The 27,824-nt window shown below is 43.0% G+C and overlaps 1 protein-coding gene across 5 annotated transcripts in view; it reads left to right on the forward strand.

The window, feature by feature from the left end:
- VGLL4 (vestigial like family member 4) overlaps positions 1 to 27,824 on the forward strand; it is a 166,140-nt gene that overhangs the window by 120,504 nt on the left and 17,812 nt on the right. For all 5 annotated transcript variants that reach the window (XM_055343146.1, XM_055343148.1, XM_055343147.1 and 2 more), the window contains one exon: positions 1,218 to 1,407. In XM_055343146.1, coding sequence (XP_055199121.1) covers positions 1,218 to 1,407 — 190 coding nt within the window. The remainder of the gene's footprint in view (positions 1 to 1,217; positions 1,408 to 27,824) is intronic.

Consider the following 27,824-nt stretch of genomic DNA (forward strand, 5'->3'; position numbering starts at 1 on the left):
TACTATGAAGTCTCAGATGAAGTTCACTTTATCCTAATATTTCTCTCAAACTGTGACCAAGTGGAAAAAAAATTGGTCATGCCTTAGAGACCAGCATGAATGAATAATAACATGACAAAAAGGTAATTATTTGTGAAAAATTTAGGTACCCCCCCATATGACTTAGAAAACTTGAAGTTTTCTCTTAAAATGTATGTTAGTTACTCTTGTTTATAAATTTTAGAGGGTATAAAACCTTCATTATAATAGAGTTGTGCTTATTTTAATTAATAATGATGCATAAAGTTACCACCCAGTACAAAGTCTTTTTAGTAGTTGGAATGAAAATACCAAGATGTTGAATCAGATCACAATGTGAATTCTCACTTGAGTGTTTAACTTTGAGTTTGAGAACTGCACCTGTGTATTTTTTTTTGCACCTGTGTATTAAGCTCATGACAAATTCTATGCGCTTTGTGCTGATAATAGTCAAAATACATCCAATGTGCCATTTTTAGTGTGCTGTAAGAATGAAATGCTGATTTTTCATTAAACAATGTGTTTTCATTTCTTTTAACTTTTTGGGCAAATATGTGAATTATTAACTCATAAATTTTCCTCATTCTTTTGAAAAAAGTAACATATCAAAATTGTAATAAAAATGTAATAGGCAAGAAAAGTGAGTTTCTCTAGTCATGTTCTAATGAAACGTGTGTTAGGTCATTCTCTTACAGTTTTAGAGCTGAATACCCACACGTCAAAAGACCTTTATTTTTAAATTAACTTTGAGATGGTTTGTGGTCAGTACTTTTACCCTTCTGTTACTTTCTTGCAACTTTTAATTTTAAACTCTACCTTCAAGAGTTATTGCAGAAAAGGTAATGATGTGTCATACTGGAGGTGTTAGCAATATGTAAGTGTATCAAATCGACACCTTTTACACCTTAAACTTGCCCAGTGCACTATGTCAGTTACATCTCAGTAAAGCTGGAGCAGGGGGTGGGGTGGGGGCGGGGGTGGTGAGTTACTGAGTAGAAAACCACATTTATGTAAAAATGTCTTGTGCTTGGCAGCTCACCTCCCGCTCAGGCCATGTTCTGAGAATGGCAGGCAGCCCATTCTGTTGCCAAAACTTTCCACTGGGAGTAGTTTTGCAAGGGGTGGGCGGGGAAGCGGGGCACTGAGGTGGGGGGCGGGGGTTCTTCTGTTTGGTGACGGCATCATCTCTCTTTGCGTAGGTGAAGCTGCTCTCAGGGGAGAACCCAGGATGCAGACCCTCCCTGTGGCGTCTGCCCTCACCAGTCACCGCACAGGCCCCCCGCCCATCAGTCCCAGCAAGAGGAAGTTCAGTGTGGAGCAAGGGGACGATGACCTGGACTGTGAAAATGACCATGCTTCTAAGATGAGTCGCATCTTCAACCCCCATCTGTAAGTTCCATCTTTCTGCAGTGAAGTTGGTTTTGGCGTTGGCTTCCCCGCGCTCTGTGCTGGGGCCACGTTCTCCTGCAGCTTTGTGCTGGGCGTGAAGTGAAAGGACGAACAGTGCTTACCTGCCAGGCAAGGGATTAACCATCTTTAATAATTTGCAGAGAGATGACGTTTCCTTTCCTTCTAACTTACATGTATGACCCTGTGTGTGTGTGTGTGTGTTCGTTCCCCATAGATGTTAACTTTCTCTTCCAGCTTCTGGGGGTGGGGTGGTGGTGGTTGTCTGAAGACCGCATTTTCTTACCTGTACCACTGATGGTTGTTAGGAGAATCAGTGTATGGTGAATGTCTTATGAGCTAGGAAATGGAAGGACAGATTAGCGCCTGAACAGACTTCGTAAAATATTTTGCTTAGGAGTTGAGAATTGTACACATTAAGAAGTACAGTAGACCCCACCCTTCCCCCCCTGCTTATCTGCGGGTTATGTGTTCTAAGACTCCCATTGGATGCCTGATACATGGGTAGTACCAAACACTATATAATCTGCATGTTTCCCTGGACATAGATACCTATGAGAAAGTTTAGCTTACAAATTAGGCGCAGTGAGAGATTAACAACAATAATAAAATAGAACAGTGATAGCAACCTACTGTAATAATAGTTATGTGAATGTGGTCTTTCAGAATATCTAGTGTACTGTACCCACCCTTCTTCATCCTGCGATGATATGAGATGATAAACTACGTGATGCAGTGAGGTAAATGACGTAGGCATTGTGATGTAGCATTAGCTGCTGTTGACTTTCAGATGGTGTGTCAGAAGGAGGGTCATCTGCTTCCAGGCCACAGTTGATTATGAAAGCAAAGCTGCAGCAAAGGGAGTGGGGAATGATTAGGTCAACTCTCACCTTGTGTATTCATGGTATGAACTTGAGACCTTTCTAAAGTGGGGAAGATGGCTTTTTGTGTTTATGATATGGTACTGCTTATCACGTCTGGCATGTGAGCCTGTTGTAGCTGTCAGAGAGCCAGTCTTGGGGCTAGTTCTCCATCTGCCACCAGCACTCTCTATGATTGTGACATGAATTGCTCCAACTTTTTGGGCCTCAGTTTCCTTATTTGTGAAACAGAAGGGTTCATTGAATCTGTACAGCTCTTACCACGTTTACATTAGGAAAATAGCTTGCAGGGCACCTGGATGGCTCAGCTAATAAGCAGCTGTCTTCCGCTTAGGTCATGATTTCAGGGTCCCGGGATGGAGCCCCACATAGGGCTGTCTGCTCAGCAGGGAGCCTGCTTCTCCCTCTCCCTCTCCCTGCCGCTCCCCCTGCTTGTGCTCTCTGTCAAATAAATAAAATCTTTCTTAAAAATTGAAAAAAAAAAAAAAAAAGAAAATAGCTTGATTCTGTGCACCTTGTTCTGGCTACCCCTTTGCACTCCCTTCTGAACATGCATACCCCGCAAAGGGAGTGGAATGTCTTTTCACATGTTTTCAGGACTTGGAGACAGCCAGCCAGCTGCCTGGAGAGTCTGCTCTGGCAACTAAGTAACCAGTTGGTATTATCAGCATAGGGGAGCTTGTCAGAGGCGGTGAGGTAGTGTAGCTTATTATTAGAAGGTGTAGCTTTGTATAGCCAGGTAGAAAGATCCTACTCTTTTTTCCCTTCCCCAGGCATGAACTGATGTTTTGAAATTACTCAAAATGCTTGGCTTCCCCAGTTCTGATTTCTGAGGATGCGACTGCTTCTGGCAGGAACGTGACTGCTCAGAGAGCTCCTGTTTTCTCATTGGAGGAGACCTAGCGCAGTGAGAGGTAGCCGATAACACCAGCGGCCCTGTGCTGCCTCAGCGCCAGCAGTCCTGAGCATTCCGTGCATTCCAGCCCGCTTGGACTGTTGTGTTCAGTCATAAGACATACTGACAGAGGTATTTATCCTCAAATAAATCACTGTAGTGTTAGTCAGAGGCTGAGCCTGCAGTCTGGAGCCCTGGAATTTGCTACAATCAGGAATCCAGCAACAAGGCCCTGCAAAACAATGAGCTCTCCCAAATAGGCAGAGGCTCATAATTGAGATCCTGGGCACTTGAACTAGTTATTCGTTCTCCTGTTACTAGGAATTTCTTCTCCTCTGCCATCCTCTTTCCTGCCACCCAAATAGGAGAACTTTGGTCTTTTATTTGGAAGCAAAGGGGAGCTAGCTAGCCCTGAAGCAGTATATTTTGTGAGCAAACATGCCTTGGTTTAAATAGCAATTTGGCGACTTACTTGGACAGTCACTGAATTTGCTTGGGCGCAATATCCTTCTTTGCACAATGGCAATGAGAATAGTTCATGTGAGGCCTGTCGTGAGCATGAGAATCAGCATATGCAGGGAGTTTGGTGCAGGAAGATACCCAGTTGATGGTAGCTATTACTTTTATTATTGTTAAATCTCTTATTCTGATATTGATAATACAGATAGAGATTAAAATACTTTTATGGTGAATTTAATGCCTGAGAGTGTGTGAATTTCACTCAGAAGGTCTGGGCTCAAATTTCAGCTTCTTTATCATTCAGTGAATGTAAGCATAGTTCCTTTTTCATAGGATGAGTGCAGTGCCTAGCATCTAGGTAGTAAGCACCCAGCTTCAGTCATTATGAATATTATTATTAAAGTGTTGAAACAGAAAATGATTTTGTAACTCCTTGGGTCTTTGCAAATATGACCTTAGTACAGATGAATATAAATAATTCATCCTATGTTATCATTATATTATAATGGGGGCACTATAAGTAATTTAAAGTGTAAATAATAAAATTGCTAGATTTCACGTGCATCTCACAGTTGATGTCATCATGCAGAGTTTTAGGCAAACAAGAAGAGCGGCATCCCCATGGGCCACACGGCCTGAACTTACAGGTGATCAAGATGTGGTCGAGTTCATTCTGGTGTCACTGTTCACCTGTGATAATTATTCATTTCGATGACAGTAACAGTGTTTCTATCTATATCTTCTAAGAGCCGAATTACGGATTTTGTAGGCAAATTGGAAAGATGCTGTATCTCTTCTTCATGTTGTAGTGTACTTGGTATTGTTGGACTTGAGGTAATCTTTCCTCTGAGCCATAGTGTATTTTCTCCTTTTTGATATGTCTAAGAATTTTTTTATAAGAAATTACTAATTGATATTTCTTTGGAAAAGAATGTCTGGTATATTTGTCTCTTTAAGAAATTATAAAATGGGGACGTCTAGGTGGCTCAGCATTTGAGCATCTGCCTTCAGTTCAGGGCCTGATCCCAGGATCCAGGACCGAGTTCTGCATCAGGCTTCCCGCAGGGAGCCTGCTTCTCCCTCTGCCTGGGTCTCTGCCTCTCTCTGTGTTTCTCATGAATAAATAAATAAAATCTTTAAAAATAAAAAAAACAAAACAAAAGAAATTATAAAATGGGGCACTTCGGTAACTCAGTGGGTAAGTGTCTGCCTTTGGCTCAGGTCGTGATCCCGGTGTCCTGGGATCAAGTCCCGCATCAGGCTTCCTGCAGGGAGCCTGCTTCTCCCTCTGTCTATGTCTCTGCCTCTCTCTTGAATGCCTATGTCTCTGGTGTCTCTCATGAATAAATAAATAAAAACTTTTAAAAAAGATTATAAAATTATTTTTTGCTTTTTATCTTCTTAGATCATGTTCACACTGTGTATGAAAGTATGTTTTGTTTATTTTATCACTAAAGAAATCACAATAATTCTGGGCATGGAGTGTTGTTGAAAAACAGTTTTGACAGCTAGTAAGAGTTTCAAAAATGCAAGCCTTGGCTGTATTTCATTATAACCATCATATTGAGATATTTTCCAGTAGAGAAGAGGAGAGATTGCATGTCTCTGAGCCAGAGTAGGAAGCTACAGAGAATGACTAAATTTCATCTGACTTAATTCAGGGAGGAGGAGGAGAAAGAAGAGAGGTTTCCTTAGTAATTTCTCCAGAACTTGGAATTTGAAAATTCCTGGACTCTTGTTCCAGCTCCTTATAGCCTGGGTCATTTGAACTCTTCATTAACTTTATTGTTGATATGGTGACTCAGAGCAGTCTATGTTTTTGTTAAATTTTTTTTCTTAAGAAAAGTGTTAAGAACATGAGTGTCTTATTTGGAAGTTGAAAGATACTGTATCTCTCAGAAAGAAAGTGGTTAAGTAAGGCATGGGGGTGTGGGTATTGGGATTCCTTTCGTAGAAATGACAATAAGTAATTTTTTTCTAGGGCCCTGCTAGTCAAGCATGATCTACTAAGTAGGAATTCTCTTTTCCTCCATCCAGGACCCATGTGGACTCATGGATTTCAGTTTTATAGCTGTCCCTAATTTGGTGAATAAGAGCACTTTCATCTGGCTCCTGTGTCCTTGTTATGTGCCTCTTTTTTTTTTTTTTAAGCACTTATTTTCTGGCAAACACGATCCTCCTCTTAATAACTTGCTTATACCAGCCATGGAATCAACCCTTTTTCCTACGGAACCTGGTTCCTTTTAGTGGAGAATAGGATTTAGAAGCCAAAATCTGGGTGCTAAGTATTATTATGGCATCATTGCCTTTAGATTTGAGTTGTCTGACTCAATTCAACTTAATTGTGTAGCTAGTAGGCAGTAGCTACATGTGGCAATTCAATTTTTTTTCAATTCAAATTTAAAATGAAATAAAATTAAAAATTCAGTTCTTCTGTTGTATTAGCCACATTTCCTACTCAGCAGCCACATTTCAAGCTCAGCAGCTGCATGTGGCTAGTGGCTACCATATTGTACAGCACCAATATAGAATATTTCTACCATCACAGAAAGTTCTGTTGAACAACACTCTTTGAGGAGAAAGAGCTAAGAAATCATGAGTTCATATTAATACTCTCAATTCTAGTCCAGTGCCACAGATTTCTTCCTCCCCATTTCCCATTCCATATTTGCATCTCCTTGTTTTCCAGTAAAACATTTACTTATTGTTCATTCCTGTAGCTCACATAAAATAGTTTCAGAATTGCTATGCCCACATCACTTTGAGAAACAAACCTTTGTTGGCACTTCTTTTTTGGTTCTGTGCTGAGGGTGTAACAGAGCACTTGTAACTTTGGAGCCATTGACTTCCCCTCTCTCCCTTTCAGTGTTGTGCCAACTGAAATATATAGTTGGGTTCGTTCATTTCTGTTTGCATTCAGCTATAGATGTTTTCCATCTTTGTTTATTTCATTTTGTTTTTTTGAATATGTAGAACATCAACGTGCTTCTAAAAGTGAAAACTATATTTAAAAGTACTTGGAGGATGGGAGCCCTGGTAGCTCCGCCAGGTTTAGCAGCCCTGGTAGCTCCGTTGGTTTAGTGCCGCCTTAGGCCCAGGGCATGATCCTGGAGACCCTGGGATTGAGTCCCATGTCGGGCTCCCTGCATGGAGCCTGCTTCTCCCTCTGCCTGTGTCTTTGCTGTGCTCTCCCTCCTCTCTCTCTCTGTCTCTGTCTCTCTCTCTGTCTCTGTCTCTCATGAATAAATAAATAAAATATTAAAAAAAATAAAAGTACTTGGAGGAGTGAGGAGTGTTATTCCCTCCTCTCTCTTCTCCTTCCCTTTTGCTCCTTCCTCTTCTAGGCTATTATCCTTCTTGTGTTTCTTTTTGTTAAAGTAAGCAGATACATGAATGGTTTCTCAGTTCCCTGTCTTTTTCTTACACATAAGGTAACACACTTCATATGCTCATTTAAGCTCTGGAACTTTCATTCAACCATACACCATGGAAATCTTTTCATGCCACTGCCTCATCCTTGTTTATAGCTGCATAGCATTCCATGGCATGCATGTGCCAGCGTTCAGCTAACTGATTCCCTTTGCTTGGACATTTATATATATTTTAAAAAGATTTTTATTTATTTATTCATGAGAAACACAGAGAGGCAGAAACATAGGCAGAGGGAGAAGTAGGCTCCTGAGAGGAGCTGGCTGTGGGACTTGATCCCAGGACTCTGGGACCACGCCCTGAGCTGAAGGTAGATGCTCAAACTCTGAGCCACCCAGGTGCCCCTCACTTGGACATTTAGGTCACTTCCAGCATTTTTACAATACTGATAATGCTGCAGTAGATAAACTTGTGCATTTGTAATATTTTGTGTATTTGTCATACAGTAGAAAACTCCTGAAGGCAGACAGTTGATGGACTAAAACAGCAGGCTAACCTCATTGATTTTGAGACCTAATTTGGGCTGCTTGACTGAGAGTTCGGTGCTGAAGAGTACAATCTAAGATGACTTTTGGAAATGAAGCAGTTTCCAACTTTGTGTGTGTGTGAAGGTATGTGGCAGGGTTTGTGTGTGTTGAAGGTTTGCTGTTGTGCTGTTCAGTTCGTCACCTCTGAGAGGAAGGGAACATTTATTGAGTGCTGTATACTCATCCTATGCTAGACACTTTAAATATATTGTTATCTTACTTGAGCCTCACAATAAATGTGACTCTTTTAGTGTGTGTGTGTGTGTGTGTGTGTGTGTAAGAGCTCTATTACTTACAGAAGTAGAAATTGAGGCTCTGAGAGGATCATGTGTCCAACATGGTAGAGATGGGATTATCCATTTTGTGTGTGACACCAGAACCAAAAGTCATTTGCCATAGCTGTATCTTACCCGAGGCAAGGTTACATGCATCTTAAATACAGACATCTTATATTTATGAAATTTTGCCAATCTGATGTCCAGTGCATGGTAGGCACTACATTATTTTATTTTATTTTAATTTATTTATTTATGATAGTCACACACACAGAGAGAGAGGGAGAGAGAGAGAGAGAGAGAGAGAGGCAGAGACACAGGCAGAGGGAGAAGCAGGCTCCATGCACCGGAAGCCCGATGTGGGATTCGATCCCGGGTCTCCAGGATCATGCCCTGGGCCAAAGGCAGGCGCTAAACCGCTGCGCCACCCAGAGATCCCGGCACTACATAATTTCTGTGTTGGAGTGAATTAGATCCACTTTCAAGAGACCATGCTCTGTCCCAGCTCCTGTCCCAGCCTGGGCGTGGGGTGGGGGGGCATCCTCTTCTGATCCATGCTATACAGTTACAAAGTAGTTTCCCCTGGCCTGAGATGGGGCAAAACTCTGTAAGCTCACACTGGAATCAAAGCCATGGTCACTAGGCTTGTGCTCTAACCAGCTGAATTTGCCACAGATTGAGTTAGCAGTCCACACTGCATGGGGAAGGGCCAGTGAAAGAAAACAATGCCTCTCCTCATAGGTGGTGCTCCTTTGAAATACTGCCCTGGTGTGAAATGTGTCCAGTGCTGTGTCTTTGCTTCTGTGGCCATTCTTTTGAAGTCTTTCTGCAGCTTCTTGTAGCCAATTCTGCTTTCTACTTGAGTGCATATGCAGCCCCTGGGCTCCTCTGTTTCCTCTGTTCCTCCTTTTCCTCTATTTCCTCCTTCTTTTGTTTTTGCATTCTCCTTCCCTCCACTCCTTATCCTTATTCCTTCCCACATCCCTCGGCTTCACTCTTCCCTCCATAAGCAGGAACAGAAAAGGAGAAACAAACAAACTCAAAACCAGTCATTCTTTCAGCTTGACAAAAGGTTGGAGGCAGCCTTTGAAATTAAGTGCTGGTCCTATAATGAAAACTCAGTAAAAAATAAAACACAACCCCCCCCCCCAACTTACTGATTACTGGTTAAAATGAGCGTTGAAGGGGATCACTGGGTGGCGCAGCGGTTTAGTGCCTGCCTTTGGCCCAGGGCGCGATCCTGGAGACCCGGGATCGAATCCCACGTCGGGCTCCCAGTGCATGGAGCCTGCTTATGTCTCTGCCTCTCTCTCTCTCTCTCTCTCTCTCTCTCTCTCTCTCTCTCTGTGACTATCATAAATAAATAAAAATTAAAAAAAAGAGCATTGAGGTTTTCATCTGGATTTTGTTTGTTTTTTTGCAATGGAATTGATTGTATAAATGGTACCTCAAATGTTCTAGAGTATCTATAGTTTGTGATGTCTATGCATAAAATTCTTGGGATCATCATCACACTCTTTTTGGTGACTCTGTGTGTCTTGTATCTCATTAGTACCTTTAGTTTGGATATATGTGGACATGCTTTACCAAGGGACAATTCCACAAACTCCATGAAAGTGAAGAGGGCAATTCCTTATTTCGTATTAAAACTAGACCCAGAGGAAATTGAAAAGTTGGGGTTATTTTGGTACTTTGACTCTACTGGCAACTGGGACTTTGTAAGGTAAACAGTAACATATATTTATAGACAGAGTGTATTACAGTTGTGTTCCAAGTCCACAGAAGCCTTAGGAGAGAGGCATACTTCCCTACTGAGAATGGTGACAGCTCAGGATCTGCAGCATCCAGAGAATCATGAGAGCCTTTGCATCGGGGCTTATTAATAACAGTGACCTTATGGGCATAATCTCATCTCATCCTCACAAACCTGTGATGTTGGATACTATGATTATCCCTCACTTACAGATGGTAAGACTGAAGCCCAGAGAGGTTCTGTACTTGGTCAAGGTCACACAGCTAGTTAGTAGGTCAGGGGACCAGGAATCAAATCTAGCCTGTCTGATCCTAAAGCCAGTGCTCTTGGCGACCATGTTACATTTACTTAATAGCATAAGTACCTAGCCTCTATGAATCATTTGATATAGGACCTTAACACCTTTCAGTTTTTTTTTAAGATTTTATTTATTTATTCATGAGAGATAGATTGAGAGGCAGAACCACAGGCAGAGGGAGAAGCAGGCTCCACACAGGGAGCCCAACGTGGGACTCGATTCCGGGTCTCCAGCATCACACCCTGGGATGAAGTTGGCGCTAAACCACTGAGCCACCCAGGCTGCCCCACCTTTCAGTTTTGGATGATTTTCTATTTAAGTGCTGTCAAAATGCTACTAATGATGCTTTGGAGATGAGAGGTGGAGACTTTATTTTAGCAGTAACGAGGATGGGGGCATAAGGTAATAAGTAGTAAGTAATACTTATAATAATTATTTTAATTAATTTATTATTTTACATTAATATTAATTTATTCAATTAATTTAATTTAATATTAATTAATTAATTAAAATAATAAGTAATAATAAGGTCATAAGTAATAAGAATGCTCTGCAAGGCAGATCCTTCCAGAGCAGTGATGAGACCTTTCAAAGATGGCTGAAGAAGAGCTCCTATTTAGTTTCCCTGGAGGAGGCTTGAAATAGTGTCTGTGCAGGTGAGAGCCCTAAAAGAATAAACATGTTTGTTTAACAAACAACATGCCCAGGAAAGGGCTTTTTCATTGTTTTAATTTGGGGGGGGGGGAGTGTGGGTGGCTCAGTGGTTGAGGGTCTGATGCCTCTGGCTCAGGTCATGATCCTAGGGTTCTGGGATCGAGTCTTGCTCATCAGGGAATCCGCTTCTCCCTCTCCCTCTGTCACTCCCCCTACCATTCATGTTCTCTCGCTCGCTTTGCTCTCTCTTTCAAATAAATAAATCAATCTTCTAAAAATTGTTTTAATTCTTGTTTAAAACTTCTAACCCAATTTTAAGGTAGTGGCACAGGCCAATAGTAACCTTAGTCTAACAGATTTGCATTGGAGCAGTTTAAAATTTGGTTTAAGTATATAGAGACACATTTTTTTCCCCTTCCAGATTTCATAAATCAAATGCTCTTGAAATAGAATCCCTCCAACTATGTGCTCTCTCTTTTCTCCCACATCCTTCTTGGCATCATCCAAACTTGGAACATTTTAGCCTTGAAATTCTATACTTCTACACACAATCTTATAGGTACCCCCAAAAGGGTTCTGGGGGATTCAGGAGGATATTTCATAGCCTTAATTCTTATTATTCTAAATAACTCAGAAACTGAGATAATGTTAAATTAGAACTAAAAAACGTCTCTCCCCTCTGCATGCAGCAAATATGTGTGTTTACTTAAAAAAAAAAAATGAGAAGGGAGCCTGGGTCTTTAATAAATGTTTCGTGTTAGGGAAGTATAATCTAAGAACCATTTAGAGTGAGACCTTGCCCCTAACACGGTAGTTGGAGCTGTGGGCCAGCCTTAACAGGGATGGAAACGAAGCTGATTTTTTATGGCCGCTCCTGCTCCCATGTGACATTAAAGGCGCATCTGTGTGTTCCATGCAAGTGTTTTGCTAATGAAGTGTGGTACCTTTAAATAAAGGTCACAGGCCTGACCTGTGTTGTGTGGGTTGCTTGTTTGTCAGGCTAGAGGCATTTTCTCATTTTCACAGTTCAGCCGAAAACAAAGACCTCCTTATCCAAGCAGGGAGCTGTGCTCTTAAGAGCTGACATCAGCCTTTTCCCAGCAGGCATCACTTCTGCCTTAAGAGTCTTTGCAGAGAGCTGGAAAGGGAGATACCCATCCTGCTACTGGTATTTTTCTGGCCAAATTACACACAGAGTAAAGAAATGCCAGGAGTGCCAAGAGTCAAAGAAGGAGAAAAACAGGACCATTATCATTTGCCTGTTTGGTCTGCTCTGGGGACCTCTGTGGTGCTGATCTGTGTCACAAAGAATATAAAAGCGCGACCAGAACCTTAAAACAGGAGGGCCTTTTTTTCTAGAGAGGAATTAAAAAACACTCGGGATATAGCAGAAAACTTCCATTAGCATGTATAAAGTCACTTTTTAAAACGGCACATTAAAATTGAAAGAAAGGAGTGTTTTTATTTGCAGAGTAAGTCAGAGGCATTTGTTCAGAAGTTGAGGAAACAAAACAATACGAGATTTGGCTGTTTCTCCCTCCTATCCTGATCTCCGAGCTCTGAAGCTCTTTTCAGAGTGCTGTTGTCTTGAAGATGCTTCTGCTCTGGGAACACAATGGCAGCTGTTTTTATATGTTAGTTAGAGGATTAGTCTTGATGTTGCTTTATGACCACACAGACCTCTGACTGTAATCCAAAGCCATTCTGTCCTGCAAGTATAGAAAGTGCTGTCACTTGAGTAGATTTGACCAAGGACCAGAGAGAGGAATGCTAGAAACGTTGCTTGTGTGTGAGTACCGATGGTTCTTTTATTTTCCTCTAGGATCTTGATTGCAAATCCATCATTTGCCTGGGCTACGTGCAACTGGAGCATAGCAAGGTAGTTAACAAGCCCAGTGTTCTGTGTCCGGTGTAGTTTTTATTTGATAAGTGCCAGTACTCAGTCTCTATCTTCTTTGCTAGATCCCTGGGTAAACCAACCCTCCCCACCCCCGCCCTCCATTTTGAAATTTCTTCACCAATTGTCTCCAAAGCATAATTAGAGAACTTAATGTTGCAGTGGTGTTCTGAGTCTGGCAGTAGTTAGAAACCTTGCCAAACAAGGGATCTGTATTCTGGATCCAAGCCTTCAATAGCCCCGACAGAGGCAAAATATACTGCAGAATAGAAGGAAACTGATGTGGGGCGCCTGGGTGGCTCAGTGGCTCAGTTGGTTAGACTCTTGGTTTTTGCTCAGGGCGTGATCTCAGGTGCATGAGGTCCAGCCTCTGTGCTCACTGGGGAGTCTGCTGGAGATTCTTTCCCCCACCCCTCTCAAGTAAATAACTCTTAAAAAAAAGGGGGGGGGGACTGACTTCACTACTGTGCTCTTCTCAAAATTATCCTTCCTCTTGCCTTCCCTTCCTTGAAACGATCTGAGAAATGTAACTAACGGATCCACATAGAAACCAGTTCCAGAAACTGGTTGAAGGTCAAGTGGAAGAAACAAACCAGCTCTTACAAGGTCAGGTCACTGTAGAAGCAAGTCTGAGAACTGGAATCTCTTTGCTTCCCTAAATTTGTCTCTGACATTAAACCCATCAAGGAATGGTTGTGGAGTGTTCTAATTCAGCAAGAATCATTTTCTCAGCTGCATGTGACCACTGAAGTGACAGTCCTCATGGATTCAAGACACCATTACCCATAGATGATCTCAGAACAGTCTTGCCAGCAGATGCTCCAAGGAAAAAAAGGGTTCCCTGGCCTAAATTTGGGAAGTACATCACCTGATCTTGCAGGTCTGCTCATGCATGGCACATATTAGGCTTTGAGAGGTCCAATGCGTGAAAACATTGGCTAGTCCAGGATTTATTGGGTAACTAACCATGGAATCTTGTATCCCTTTTCATGAGACCTGTTAGGAATATTCCAGGGAGCACACTTGCCTAACAAAATGAGCATTTTGCTTGATTTCAAAATTCTGTTATAAACTTTCAGATTCACCAAGGTCTGGTGCTGTACTGTTGTACCAACTGTTGTAATGAAATGATTGTATAATTCCTGGATTTGGGGCTATTGGGTGCCATCTTTCCTGTCTGGGGCTCTTAGGGAAGTTCTCTGAGTTCAGAGAAGTTGAGGAAGTCTGAGGTCCTGTCTTCCCTTGACCTTATGTGTCTCACCATCCATCCTTAGCTTTCTCCTCCTCTCTGAGCTGTTTCTAGACAGCATATTATTTCTACTTCCATATCCACCTCCCAGTCCAGTACTGTGGTCTCTGCCAACAGTTTTATATTTTTAAAAAAATTTTTTAAAGATTTATTTATTTATTTATGATAGACACAGAGAGAGAGAGAGAGAAGCAGAGACACAGGAGGAGGGAGAAGCAGGCTCCATGCTGGGAGCCCGACGCGGGACTCCATCCTGGGACTCCAGGACCGCGTCCTGGGCCAAAGGCGGGTGCCAAACCGCTGAGCCACCCAGGGATCCCCCAGTTTTATATTTTTTTAAAGATTTATTTATTTTAGAGAGAGAGTGAGTGAGTGAGTACAAGCGGGGAGAAGGGTAGAGGGAGGAGGAGAGAAGCAGACTCCCATTGAGTGAGGGGCAATGTGGGACTTGATTCCACGACTCTGATGAGATCATGACCTGCACTGCAAACAGGGATTGTACACTTAACTGACTGAGCCACTCAGACGCCCCTCTGCCAATAATTTTAATGAAACTTCTCTCCCTCGTTCACTGGTGACCTACTCATCACTAGAAACAAACCTGAAGTTCCTTATTGGACTTCCTCTTCCTTGTAAGTCTTTTCTCCCTCATCTCCCATGGCCCCTTTCTTGCTTTCTTTGGTTCCTCTCCTACTTTTGTGCCCACTTCACTCAGGATCTTTCAAAGACTCAGCATTACTGCCATTCTGCAGACCTCCATCCTTGTCACTGTACAGACCCTGCTGATGAAGTCACATTGCCAACTCATGGCCTAGATTACCATTCCAGGTAGAGGATTCTCAAATCTTTGTGTCTAGCTGAGTCCACCCTTCATACCTGTAGAGCCATCTGCATTTGAGATACTGTGTATACTCCTCGGGTCAGCGCTGCTTTGCTGGAATTGATTTTAGTAGCTCCTTTCTTCTTCCCATCTTTTTGATGGGACAGCTGTCTTTCTGTTTGCCCCGGAAGTCACCTCCTCCCACTTCCCACTTCATCTCCCATATCGAACCCATTGGCATGCCCTGCTAAATATTGCCCATGATGGTACTAGCCCTAGCCATAGTTTAGGCCCTCATTTCCATGATAGTGCCTTCTTTGCTGGTCGTGGCACTTCAGAAGGTTTCTGAAGTTCTTACTCTCCTCCTCAAATCTTACATGATTTCTAGTCAGCTGCAGAAAACAGCAAACAGACCACTGTCAGCAGGAGCTTCTCCCTGTGTGCTCCCACTTGCTGAAGTGAGCCCGTGTGCCTTCAGTCCTCCCTGGTATACTTGCCTCCCTCTCTTGGCAAATGGTGATTCCTTTTGCCTCAAGATAAACACTTCTTTATATAAAATGGTAATGCTTTGCTATAATTGTGTGGCCATCAGTCTGTGCCCCTCCCCAGACTGCAGGTCCTTCCAGGGCAGGAGCTGAGTCAGGGCTGAAGCTGAGTGTCTGTTCCACTAACACCCAGCACAGTACCTGATACCCGCTAGGTGCTAAATAAGTGTTTGAATGAAAAACAAATCACTCTGAGAGCATTGTTAAAACTCTCCTCCCTTTGGGAAAGATTTTAAGAATTGCTTTTACATATGTAATAAATCCTGTGTGACACCACTTCCTGTGCTTCTGTGTTTTCTTGTAGCTTTGATGTTTAGTTGAGGAAAAATGCTGGAACAGAGAGAACCAGAGCATTACTACCTTCACTCTTTCCTTTCCCTATCCCTTGCTCCCCCAAGACAGGAAATGCAAACCCCTAGTACCTGAGCAAATGCACAGTTTACGAATCACTAGCTCCGCTTGTGATGCTTGCTTTGGATCAAATGATCTTTTCCTGATGTTGACTTTGAGTAATAAGTCTTCAGAGTTTATTGCATGAATGAAATGTGGTTTTTTTTCCCCCACTGCTCTATTTAGATTTCTTCTTATGCACTGTGCTCTGATGCCAGTGTGTACATAATGTAAGGTATATGGAAATGAGAAATTCACTTCAGCTGGGATCACCTCCCAATGCAGAGGGGTGGCCAGACATGTCTTCTGGGTGGAAATCAACCCAAAGACTAGATCTGTTCCTACTAGAAAAGCAAGCAAGTATCTACCCAAGTGTTCAGTACTTTTGGTATTTTTTCAAATCTACCTAAAAAGTTCTCAAAGCCAAAGTGTATTGGCTATTCTAATAGAATTGTTTATTTTTTTTGTTTGTGATAGCTTTGGGCTGGCATCACTGACAGCTCTAGTTCCCTGTGTGTTGGTTTTGAATGATCTTGCATCGTTTTGCATTAGGCTTTTAGCTTTAGAGTAAGTTATATCAACTGATGGAAACAGCATTCTCTCAGAGCTGTCTGTCAAATGTGGATTAAGCTTGGGCATGGAGACCTCATTGAAAGGGGCTGATGGCTGCATGGTGCCATGGTCAGCAGGTAATCTTGAGGGCTTATTTGGAGGACATGGTAAAGTTTATTGGTGGGTGGTGGCTCTGGCTTCTTTTTGATAACAAGATAAAATCCAGGTTCCTTATGGTGATTTTCAAGAATTTTGGTGATTTGTCCCAAACTCCCTTTTCCCACTTAGTTCTTAGTAGGTGGCCTTCTTGGACTATCGATCATTGAACTACTCCTTAACCATGGTTAAATCTTAAAAGAATGTATTTAAATTTCTGCTATTACATACCTTTAGGCAAGCTACACAGTATGAGAAGTAGCTCTTTGACAATTCAGGGTGGGCAGTTTGGATCATCCAACCTGCTTCAGGACTTCATTTTGAGGCTAATATTTGAAACCAACATTTTCCTTGCTCATGGCGTCTTCAAATATATGGCATGCTCCTCTCCATCACACAATTCCTCCCCGTATCCTTGTGTGGGCTCTTCTGTAAAACTAAAGTCCCACAACATCCCACTTTGCCTACATTTGGTTATTAGATAATTCTAGACGTACCATCCAAATTAGATGATAATCTGACCTGTCATCTTTTACTCCCTCCACCATCCCCTGCCCCAATTTTTTTATTTTGGAAGAAGTTCAGATTTGCAGAAATATTGAACAACTATTTCAATGAATACCCTTCACTAGATTCACCAGTTGTTAATATTTTGCCAAATTTGCTTTCCCTTTTATATATGTTTTAACAATGATATGATCTAATATACAAATATATTCACATTCAGTAATGTCCTTTATAGATTTTTCTTTTTAATGAAGGATTCATTAAAATAAGTCATACTCTGCATTTCATTTAGAACAGATTTCTCCATTTTGCGGGGGTGGATGATGATGGCATTTTGGTGGCTAATGGAAAGGGGACTTGGCAGGGACAAGTCTCAGCACCTTGGTGAGGTCTCCCCTTGGGACAGTAGTTGGACACCTGGCAGGGAGTTGGTTTGTCTGTGAACCCTGGGAGGGGTGGCATTGTGGATGATAAATAAAGGCAGTATTCAGTATACGTGTGTGATTGTTATATGGTAGGAAGTGAGAGCTCAGGAACGGGGGGGATGAGGGGAAGGGAGAGAAGTCACGGTGGAGGAGGAGGCAAAGGATCTAGAACACAAGATGGCTGAAATTTATGCAACACATTAAATTTTTCCTGCCTGCTCTAAGATAGCTCAAATCACCTTTTCATAGACTTTTATTACTAATGCCCCAAAGGCTCAGTTCTACTTCTACCCCGGAATTCCAACAGTTTACTTTAATTCCAACAATTCCAACAACAACGACAAAAACAAAACTAGTACCTTCAGTTATTCATGGCAGAGATGGAGCATTCTCTGTTTCCTTTTCTCCCCAAACCTACAAAACTCAAAACCTCAGTAGATTGCTTTCCTGTAAGATCCCCAATTTCTTACTGAGAAATAATTCATTGGAAATTCAGGTGAAGTCTTTTGATTGAAAACTGGTGCCATTTGGGTGTGTGTGTGTTGGGGGGTTATCTTCTAATTTTCAGCAGCATATATGGTATCTAATAAAAAGTCTCAGAATTTTTAAGACTTGTTGTCAATAAGTCCTCCATGGCTCTGTGATTGGATTCCAGTATATGTGTAGGACCTGGAAAGGGGACTGTGGTACTATTCATGGTGATTGAGTCTAAGACCTGGAGTGGTTGGCCATGGTGCCTCCCCGCCAAGCATCTTGCCGTGGTGCTGGGAGAGGGCAGGTGTGCTCTGTGCAGCAGTTGCTCTGGGTATTGCTCACAGGAGCATAGAGCTCCTTCTACCTCCTGCTGCCAGGTCCTGGGGCTGCCTCGTTTTTTGTTTTTGTTTTTGTTTTCCTTTACCAGTTGGTTGTTTCACTCTTCTTTCATTTCCGAGAAATGTAGCACAGTATCCTTCCAGTAAATTCCCCTTTATTCAACTAGCTAGCTTTGTTTTATGTTGCTTGTAACCAAAAGAACTTGTTAAACAAATGCAGATATTTGGGTTGTTTACAGTGTTTCACTGTTATTTGCAAAACTTCTGGGATGATGTATGTATATCCATTCTTCTGCTTATGTCATATTTCCCATTTTTCTAGAATTGGAATTTCTGGGTCAGAAGGCACCCTTTTCTGCTTTGGCTGAACCTAGCAGGTTCTCTGATTTACATTCCCACTAGTAACCGTCTGCACGTGCCCGTCTCCTTGCATCATCACAAAATGACTATTACCATGTACTCAATTTTTGCTAGATTCATAGAGAATCATTGTAGTAACTTGCCTTTTTTCCCTTCTCTGCTACTAGGGAACTTGAATGATTTTTTCACATGCTTATTGGCCACTTGGGTTTCCTTTGTTACTTTGTATCTCCTCTCTCTCTCCCTCCCTCTCCCTGTCTCTCTCTCTCTCTCTATTTTAATTAGGGCATTCATCTTCTCTTATTGTGTTATAACTTTTCATGTCAAGCATCCTTCATCAGATGTGTTAGGAAAATAACCATTTTCCTAGTTTGTCGTTTGCTTTTCAACATTATTGTTTTTTTGAAATACAGATTTTTAAAAACTTGGAAATGGTTGAATCATTCAATATATATATATATATATATATATATATTTTAATGGAAGAGGCTTCGAAAGTGTTCTGGGACTGAAATGTGTTAGTACCTTGTAATATGTCTGCTGTGTTTCAATGGTCGGGTAATTCTATCTGCTTAGTGCATGTTTGCTGTGGAATGGAGGAAAGCATGTTGTTTGTGTATAACTTCTTTAGCTCATTTTATCCAATATTTTCCCCAAGTGCCTGTTTGTTGATGGGTGTGCAGGGAAGGAGTCAGCCCTGGTTAGAGGAGGGAACGTAGCTGTGCCTGGTGATGATGTACAGGACGGAGCTCTGTGAGGAGCAGGGCCACCGCCTGCCTTTCCTGACTTGTCTGCTTTTTCCTCCCTTCCCCTCAAGAACGTTTTTCACTATCACTGAGTACTGTGCGTGGCCAGAGCGCTTTCGGTATTTGTTTTAATAGCCTCTTGTTGGGTACCATAAGTAAGCTCTGAAATCAAAAGTTTAAATTCTGTTTTTATTTAACCATTTTACCAGATGTTTCCTGTGGTTTGACAGATTACCATTTACTCGAAAGTTACACTCCTGAGATTTTGAATGTTATGGACACTGTTGCTATAGACAATGATTGTGTCAGGGCAGGATTTGGAAGACAACTTTCAAATCACTTTTGGGTTGAAGTTGTGTTTTCCCCCAGAACAGAAATGCTTATCTTCGTAATCTGTTTTTACCTTCTCGGTTACCATTCTGATCTGTGGTTTATGAAAGGCTGTAATCTATATCTGTTAGAGTTTATTCCAATAAACACCATTGTTCCTCCATGGGGATTCCTTTCTGGAAGCAGCTGGACTCAGGTACATCCAGGTTTTGTTCGCAAAACTCACCTGGGTTGGGGGGAAAAAAGCTCAGGTGATGGGCAGGAGAAGATTTAAATGGGGTTGAAAATCCGGCTTGATGCCCTACGTGGTAGGCCACTTGATGCTGAGTTCGGTTGATCTAGAAAGCTGCAAGCTTGGCAGTTTTTTGCACCCACCGAGAGCCGCCCGTCAAGACAAAGCAAGGACTGCTGTGGTACCTTTGGTTCCCCAGTGCCCACAGTCAGCGTCTCTCGGCAGCCTGAGTCCTAATAGAAAAGAGCCTCCCATCCAGGATTCTGCTGGTAGGAGGAAAGCAGAAGGAAGTTGCTTCCTACAAAACACAGGCGAGGCTAGTTGTGGCTGCAGCGGGGGGTGGGGATGAGGATTTTTGACATTCCTTCACTAAGGGGCCAGATGCAAGGGTGCCTTGGAGTTGCATGCGTGGTTCCGTCAGAGCTGGCTCCCTGCTCCAGCAACCTTCCTCTCCTGTGTTTTGTTTAGCCTTATTTAGAGTTTTATAAAAGCCTTATGTTATGGAAGATGGAGAAACAAAGAAAGAGGAAATCGCATGCTATAATTCTGACAGCAGATCTATTTGCGCACAAAATGGAACTGTAATGATGCATGTAACGTTTTGGCAAGACACTCTGCGTAAATAAACCCTCCCCGGAGTTACTAACCTATCCCAGGGCCCGCAGGAAAGTTTCCTCGCGGCGCGGGGCAGGCAGGCCCCTCACCTTGCAGCGCGCCTCTCCGACGGGGACTCTTATTCTGACAGGCGCTCTGCTCACCCACTTTTGCGCCGGGGCCTGCTTGCCAAGTTTGTGAGGCCCAAGGCTTTCTTGTGGGAGGACGCTGGGCTGTCTTCATGCTCTTTGGCAATGATTAAAGTGAGGTTAGTACCAAAAACCCTTTCATTTCATTCCCTTATCCTTGCTTTTTCAAACCAGATGGCAACCCTGTATTTTCAGCTGTAATTAATTTAAACTATGAGGCAGCAAGTCCTGGGAGAGGTAGGGTTGCCTCTGCTCAGAAGGGGCAGCGCTGACTTGCCTGCCCAGCCCTCTCCCCTCGCCAGATGGCACCTTGTCCCAATCAGAGCGTGTCCCCGCGCTGCTTCTGAGGGGCCTGGCAGCAGAGCCACGGGTGTTAATGGGGCTGCCGCCGGCCGCCCATGACACGTGGGAGCTGCAAGGGTTAAGGCACGCTGGTAATTGTTGCCTTAATGGATTGGAAGTAACCGAGCTTCAGGTGATGGCTGACATGTTCCTGCCAGGCCGGCTCGGCCTCTCATGTGACCGCCCGGAGACAATGGCGCATAGTTTGAGTGGCCGCTGATTCAGGGAGTACAGGAGTACAGGGTGCTTTTTCTCCCCGCTCACTGCAGCTGCCAGGATCGCCTCCAAAAAGGGGGGATGTTTTAGGTTTGACATTTATTCTTAAAGAAAATTACAAGGGAAATAAAAGCCCTCGGCCACAATTGCAGTCTGGAGGTTTTGACCTCAGCTACCTGACCACTTCCCTCCGTGGAAATTTTACTCGAGTCCCCTCTCTGTAAGTTGGGTTAATTAGTGATTGAGAGATCCTTCACTTTTTAGTAGAAAATGAGTGCTTGTGTTTGATCTCTAAGCAACTCGTCAGATAACTGCACAGAGCGGCCTCCCGCCACCCCCTTCTCCTCGCCCCTCCTTGCTCTGAATCCAAACTCAGGTGAAAACAGAGCGAAGTAACCGACTTCCAAGAGCTCGGCATCCAGCTGCCTGTACCTGCCCGCACAGGTTGGCACACAGGGTTTTAGTTTCATCGTTGGAGGAGTACATTTTCCGGGCAGTACGGAGGAGTTGCAGACTGAAGATCTGTTAACTGTAATATATGTGCAGAACACTTTGTAAAACAGTACACTAATGTTATACAAGTGGTAGTTATTACTATTATTAACATTAGCCATCCTTGGATGACTTGAAGTAATTTTTAAAGGCCCATAGTGAGAAAGGAGAACCACAAGTATGTAGCTTGTGAGTCTCCAGAATGCTCACTGGTGATTACAGCATCACTGACTGCAGTCGCTGTGTGTGCTTGAGTTCGCTGAATTTACTGAGCTGGGTGATGGCTGTTCTTTGTTTACTTAATTTTTATGTCAAATATTTACATTATTCATGAGCATCTCTCTCATAGACCACTTGGACTGTGTTTACCAAGGCTTGCATTTTTGTTGTTGTTGTGGGCCAGACCCATCCTTCTGGAAACCTTTTATTTTTCTCTAGGAGAGAGGGCCAAACATGTAGATGATTTGTCAAAACTTGTAAGGACTAAAAATTTAACACAGAATTACCATATCCAGCAAGTCCACTTACTGGTATGTTCCCCAAAGAACTGAAAGCGGGGATCAAGCCATTATTTGCACTCCCATGTTCATAGCAGCATTATTCACAATAGCCAACAGGTAGAAACTGCCCAAATGTCCATCACTGGATGAACAGGTAAACAAAATATGTATGCACATAATGGAATATTATTCAGCCTTAGGAACACAGTTCTGACACACACTACAACACAGATGAACCTTGAAGACATTCGCCAAGTGAAATATACTAGTTACAAAAGGACAAAAATAATGTAATATTTCATTTATGCGAGGAGTCAAATTCATAGAGAAAAAGTAGGACAGTAGTTGTTGCATAAAGGGGGAGGGAAACAGGAGTTCGTGTTTAATGGGGATAGACTTTTAGTTTGGGAAGATGAAAACATTCTGGAGGTAGATGGTGGTGATGGTTGCACAACAACATGAATATATTTAATGCCGCTCAATGACATACTTAAAAATGACTAAAATGGTGAATTTCATGTGTATTTTATCACAATAAAAAATAAAAAATCTAAGAACTAATTAACTTTAGTTCACTTGAGTAAACAATAAAAAATCTCTTACGTGTTCCATACTTAGCTGGGAGAAGCAGTGTGTAAGGAGGGGGTAAGTGGTTTGGAAGACAGCAGAAGTCCAGCTCCCTGGAGATAATGATATTTGGTGCCTAATAATAAGAGAGTCACAGTGTGATGACTCTTGGAGGTGGTAATTTTAATTTAAAGGGTAGTTAGAGGGCAACCCCGGTGGCTCAGCAGTTTAGCGCTGCCCTCGGCCCAGGGCGTGATCCTGGGGACCTGGGATCGAGTCCCGTGTCGGGCTTCCTGCGTGGCGCCTGCTTCTCCCTCTGCCTGTGCCCCCCCCTCTCTGTCTCTTGTGATTAAGTAAACAAAATCTTTTTTTTTTTTTTTAAGGGTAGTTAGAATTAACCATTACCATTTGGTTTTGTACTTCCCAAGAAAAGGAGAGGGGTTGTGTCACTGGGGTATTAGGAAATGGTGGTCCTCTGGATTCTTCAAAGGTGTTCTAGAATCATCAACTCAAGAGTTTGGGGGAAAATGCCACCTCAGTGCTGAACAGAATCACCAGGTTCCCGAGGAGGTTCCTTTCCCTCTTTCTCTTCCAGGTTCCAGGTTTGGGATGTGGACATGATTTTAGTAGCCAGGGGATGGCTTTTAGATGTTAGTGATGTTACAATAAAACTAAGTGGACAGCTTAATTAGTACTGAATTCCATGAAGTTTTCAAATGAGAATATTTGTAAAGAAATGCAACTTTATAACTCAGAAATGAAATCGGCCATCTGTGTTTTGTTTTTTTTTTAGGTCCCTTGGGCACTTTGCTTTAAGAATAGAGATTGATGTGTGATTTGCCTATCAATTGTAATAGCTTTTCCAAGCACCTGTGGGACCTCGTAATAATCATTAATTCACATCTTGTTCCTATCATGTAATCTGTGTTTTTGTTTTTTTTTTTTTTAAAGGCCAACTTTTCCTCTAGTCTTTGAAAGATGGGGTTCAACCTGGACTGCCTAGATGCTCAGAGGGAATTAATGCACTAAATGCCTAGCATTAATGCACTACATAATTTACTCTCAGATAAAAGATCCTTGAGGTTCTTCATTACTACTATTTTAAAGACTATTGGATAGATCCCTCATTATATTTTATTAGATGAATATTTAATCACTTCATATAAACCATCTTAAATTTTCAAACTTTTTAGTATAGTTATATAGTAACTTAACTCAACTATTTAGCCCAAAAGTTTCTGATGTCAGTCAAGGTAGGTGGCTGGTTTTGAGAGAAAAACTGGCTAATTTTTGTTTAGTGTTGAGTAAATGTACTGAATTTGAGGTTGGATAACCCCTCATATCAAGAAGTCATAAAATCACGTGGAGCTAGTTGGCACCAGCATTGGGTGCAGGAAGGTGACTGGGTGGGTGTGCATAGGGGAAGGGGGAGGAGCAACAAACATAGGAAGGACATTTGCCAGTGTATGTCTGATGTGCAAGCACAGATGATGCAAATACAGGTAGCAACTCATTTGTAATCCTTGCCAATGTGGGGTCATAAATACAGCTGAGTTAAAGGAAAAAGAAGAGGAGGGATTTAGATGACCACACACTTACAACGTGACACAGGTGCTGAAGGAACTGTTGGCATCTTGGGTAATGCTGTTAAAAGTGTGGTTCTAGATGACTTAGAGTGTTGAAATAATCTTGATTTCGAGTTCTGTTCTGTTGACCTTAATTCTTACTTATTAGATCTTATGTCATGTTTTTTTTTTTAAGATTTTATTTATTCATGAAAGAGAGAGGCAGAGACATAGGCAGAGGGAGAAGCAGGATCCAAGCAGGGAGCCCGATGTGGGACTTGATCTCCGGTCTCCAGGATCACGCCCTGAGCCAAAGGCAGGCGCTCAACCACTGAACCACCCAGGCGTCCCTGTCCTGATGTTTGGTGCAGAAATATGCTACCATAAATGAAGGGAATTATCTTTTCCCGTGTGCTCTGTGTTAGATCACATCGAGAGTATTATATTTAGTTCTAGGCACCACACTTATAGATGAATGTTAATTTGTAGGGCATGTGAAGATGGATGTCGGGATAATAAAGGGTCTGGGACAATTTGGAGCAGTTCTTGGGTGAAGAGAAATCTGGGCATGGCAGGGCTAACATAGCAGTTTTCTAGGAGTAGGAAGAGGAAAGAGACTTCATTGAGTTTTTCCAGAGGCTTCCCAAAGGTTTGGACCTTTGACCAAAGAATCATACTGGAAAGAAAATTTCATTTATTGTGAGGATGAACATTTCATTAAAGCTCTTCAGTCCTTGAGTGAAATGCCTGAAGAGGAAGTGAGTGCCCATCCCCAGAAGTGTTTAAGAAGTTAGCCACCCCCTGGTTATGGAATGAATGACTCATGGGAGTGAAAGGCACAGCATAGGGAACATAGTGGTACTGTAATGGGGTTGTGGAATGACAGCTAATAGTTACACTTGTGGTGAGTACAGAAGAATGTGTAGACATATTGGGTCACCATGTTGTGTTCACCTGAAACTAACGTAACATTGTGGGTCAGCTACACTTTAAGAAAAAAATAGCAGTATGGCCATCTTAGGGATGCTGAGATTCCCCACCCACTCTCCTTTATTCACAGCCATCTTACCTTGAAGTTTTCTTCCTTTGAGTAGGACAAAAAGTCCCATCTTTCTGCTAAGTGGCTTTATAATATTTTACAATGATTTGCAGCAAATTGCAGAGTAAACTAAGAGTGAGCCTTCTGAAGAACTTGAACGGAGTTATGACAGATGGCTTGGTACCAAACCAGAAGAGTGGAAGCAGAAATAACGATGGAAGGTGTTTTCAGACCACTCCTTTCAGGGTGGGAGTGGTTTGCAATGGCGGGAGTTGGCTCTCCAAGTTACCCCTGTACCAGAGCTGCTCTGGTCACCGGCTTCATGAGCTCCTCTGTCTTGTTCAGACCAGTTAGTGCTGGTTTTTCCTAAGAATTCATGTGCTTTTTGGTTGGTTCAGAAGTTAGTCACTGTGTACCAGGCACTGTATAGACACCGACTGATGGAATCTTCTGAGCAGCATATGGTGCATGGAAGTTACTCTCCCTCATTTGTTTCACTCCAGGTGTGTCTGGAGGTCTGGAGGGACCTTTCTTCTCTCTGGATCTCAGATCAGTGGATAGCTGAGAAAGGGGATGCCTCCCTCCTCTGCCTTCCTGAGGAGGGTGTGTAAAGTAATGGTCCCACACCACTTTGCTAGCACAAGGAAGGTGTTGCCTGTGGATCTTAGACTGAGAGGTGGGGTGGGAAGCAGCAGGGAGAGCTGAGGCCCTGGGTTGACCCCAGTAGAGCCAGCATTGGCACTGGACAGTCTTGGTGGGCAGATCCCTTTGCTCCCCCTCTTTCTCCTGTCCTTGCCCCAGCTCACCCAAGCATTCCCTAAATTAGGACAGCAGAGCAAAGTGTCACCAGGTTGATGCCTCTGATTTTGTGAAGGGGAGGTAGATGGTCTTTTCTAGGCTTTTGTCCACCTCAGACACTGTAATAGCTCAGTTATAGAAGGGAAGACATAATGTTTTCCATCCCATCTCTGGTTCCAAGGACTCCATTTAATGCCAAAAATATGGTAGTGGTTGTAGTTTTTAAACATCATTCATTGAGAGAATACATAATGATGAAAGCTCCTACCAATATAGTAGCAGTAGGAATTTTAAATTAATTTATATTTTATTAATTTCAGCTACATCTCCATTCACTTGGAAACTCTGAGTGTACACGTGTGGGACCTGTGATCTGTCCGAAGAGTAAGCAGTGCTGGCTGTGCACATGGATCCTGGGCCCCGGCTCACACATGGAGGCCCCTTCCTTTGGTGGCAGTAGTTGCCAGCATGGGGAGGGGGATGAGCTGCCTTACAAGTCATGTTCTCAGGCTGACCCCTTTTCTCAAACTTTTCTCTTGTCTCAGCTAATGATGGGAAACATGTGCAGACAGCTCTAGTCAAAGACAACCAATGCCTTATTTACATGGGGCTGAGCTGTTTGGAAATGTGGCTTGAGTCCCCGGGCTATCTGTGAGAGCGCTGCCCTGCCTGCTGACATCGCTGGGAGTCTTGCTTTCTGTGGGTGACAGCGCTAGAAAGCTTTTCCTCTGTGCAGCAGGTCAGCTCTCTGAATGCTGGAGCGGGGGATGGGGAAGGGTGCTGTGGTGGGCCCTGTGCTCCCTCGGCCCGTCCTCTCTTACTTCACGCAGTACTCTAGCACACCTAGTTGCCTAGTTTGTTGGCCCGGCGTAAGGAGAAAGGGTACCAGCAGTGGCAGGCACGCTTCTCCAGGAGTGACCCTTTAGTCACTGACCCAAGAGTGCAAGCGGCTGAGCAGTCTGAAACAACTCCGTCCAGGCCCGTGGAGGCCTGCTACATCACATCCGGGAGCAGTGTTTATACTGAGGAGCCTGAGTCACCAAGAAAGGGAAGAAGTTGCAGGGTGTTTCAGACAGGTTTCTAACTAAAATAGTTTAAAAAACATATTATCTCTTAAGGCTTAATGTTTTGGTTTTATCTAGGAGCTTAAGTGGCTGTGCTGGGTAAGTGCCGCAGGGTCCCTTGTGTGACCTGCATAGTAATTGTGCTCAAGGAGAGACCCACTTGCCCCGAGTTCCTTCCCGTCCCCCAAAGAAAGGACAGGAGTTCACAAAACGCTCATTAGGGCTGACCTGCTGGAGGAATGGAGGGAAGTCTGAGGAGTCTCAAAGGCTGGAGAGTATTTGGAGATATCGTTACACTAATTTAGTGCCTCTCACTCTTGGGAAGGCTTTGATTGGAAACCCTTGACTCAATTATAGACACAGAGTCCAAGTCAGTAACAGCGGAAATGTCACTTAGATACATATTTCCTCTTACACTATTTGTGATCTCTCCCCCCTCTCCCTGCACTAGAGAAATGTGCTATTTCTGAAGCCGCTGTAAGGCAGTTCGGCAGAAGAGAAAGGGTGGCCGATCTGAGTTCCTACTTCACCACCTACCAGGCTTGTGACCTTGGGTGATTGGTCCACCTCTCAAATCCATTTCTCCCCGTGTTCTAAGGCAATGGTGGTGGGAGCCCCAGAGGGCTTGCACAGGCATTGTTGTGAGAAGGGGGACAGTACTCACAGTTGGCCCATGGCCTTGAGGGGTTGGTTATCGATGGACCCATCAATGCAGGAATGATGGAAAGATCTAGTGGGTCATTCATGCTGTCATCTGTCCAAAATGTTACCGAGCCAAAAGGTTTTGCAATATAACTTGGCTGACAACTGTCTTCCCTCCTGTATGCGGGGGCAGGTGGGGATGCTTTTCTTGCCTTCCTGAATTGCTCTTGGAGGTGAGG

The sequence above is a fragment of the Nyctereutes procyonoides genome, unplaced genomic scaffold, assembly GCF_905146905.1.
Source record: "Nyctereutes procyonoides isolate TBG_1078 unplaced genomic scaffold, NYPRO_anot_genome, whole genome shotgun sequence".
Classification (NCBI taxonomy): Eukaryota; Metazoa; Chordata; class Mammalia; order Carnivora; family Canidae; genus Nyctereutes; species Nyctereutes procyonoides.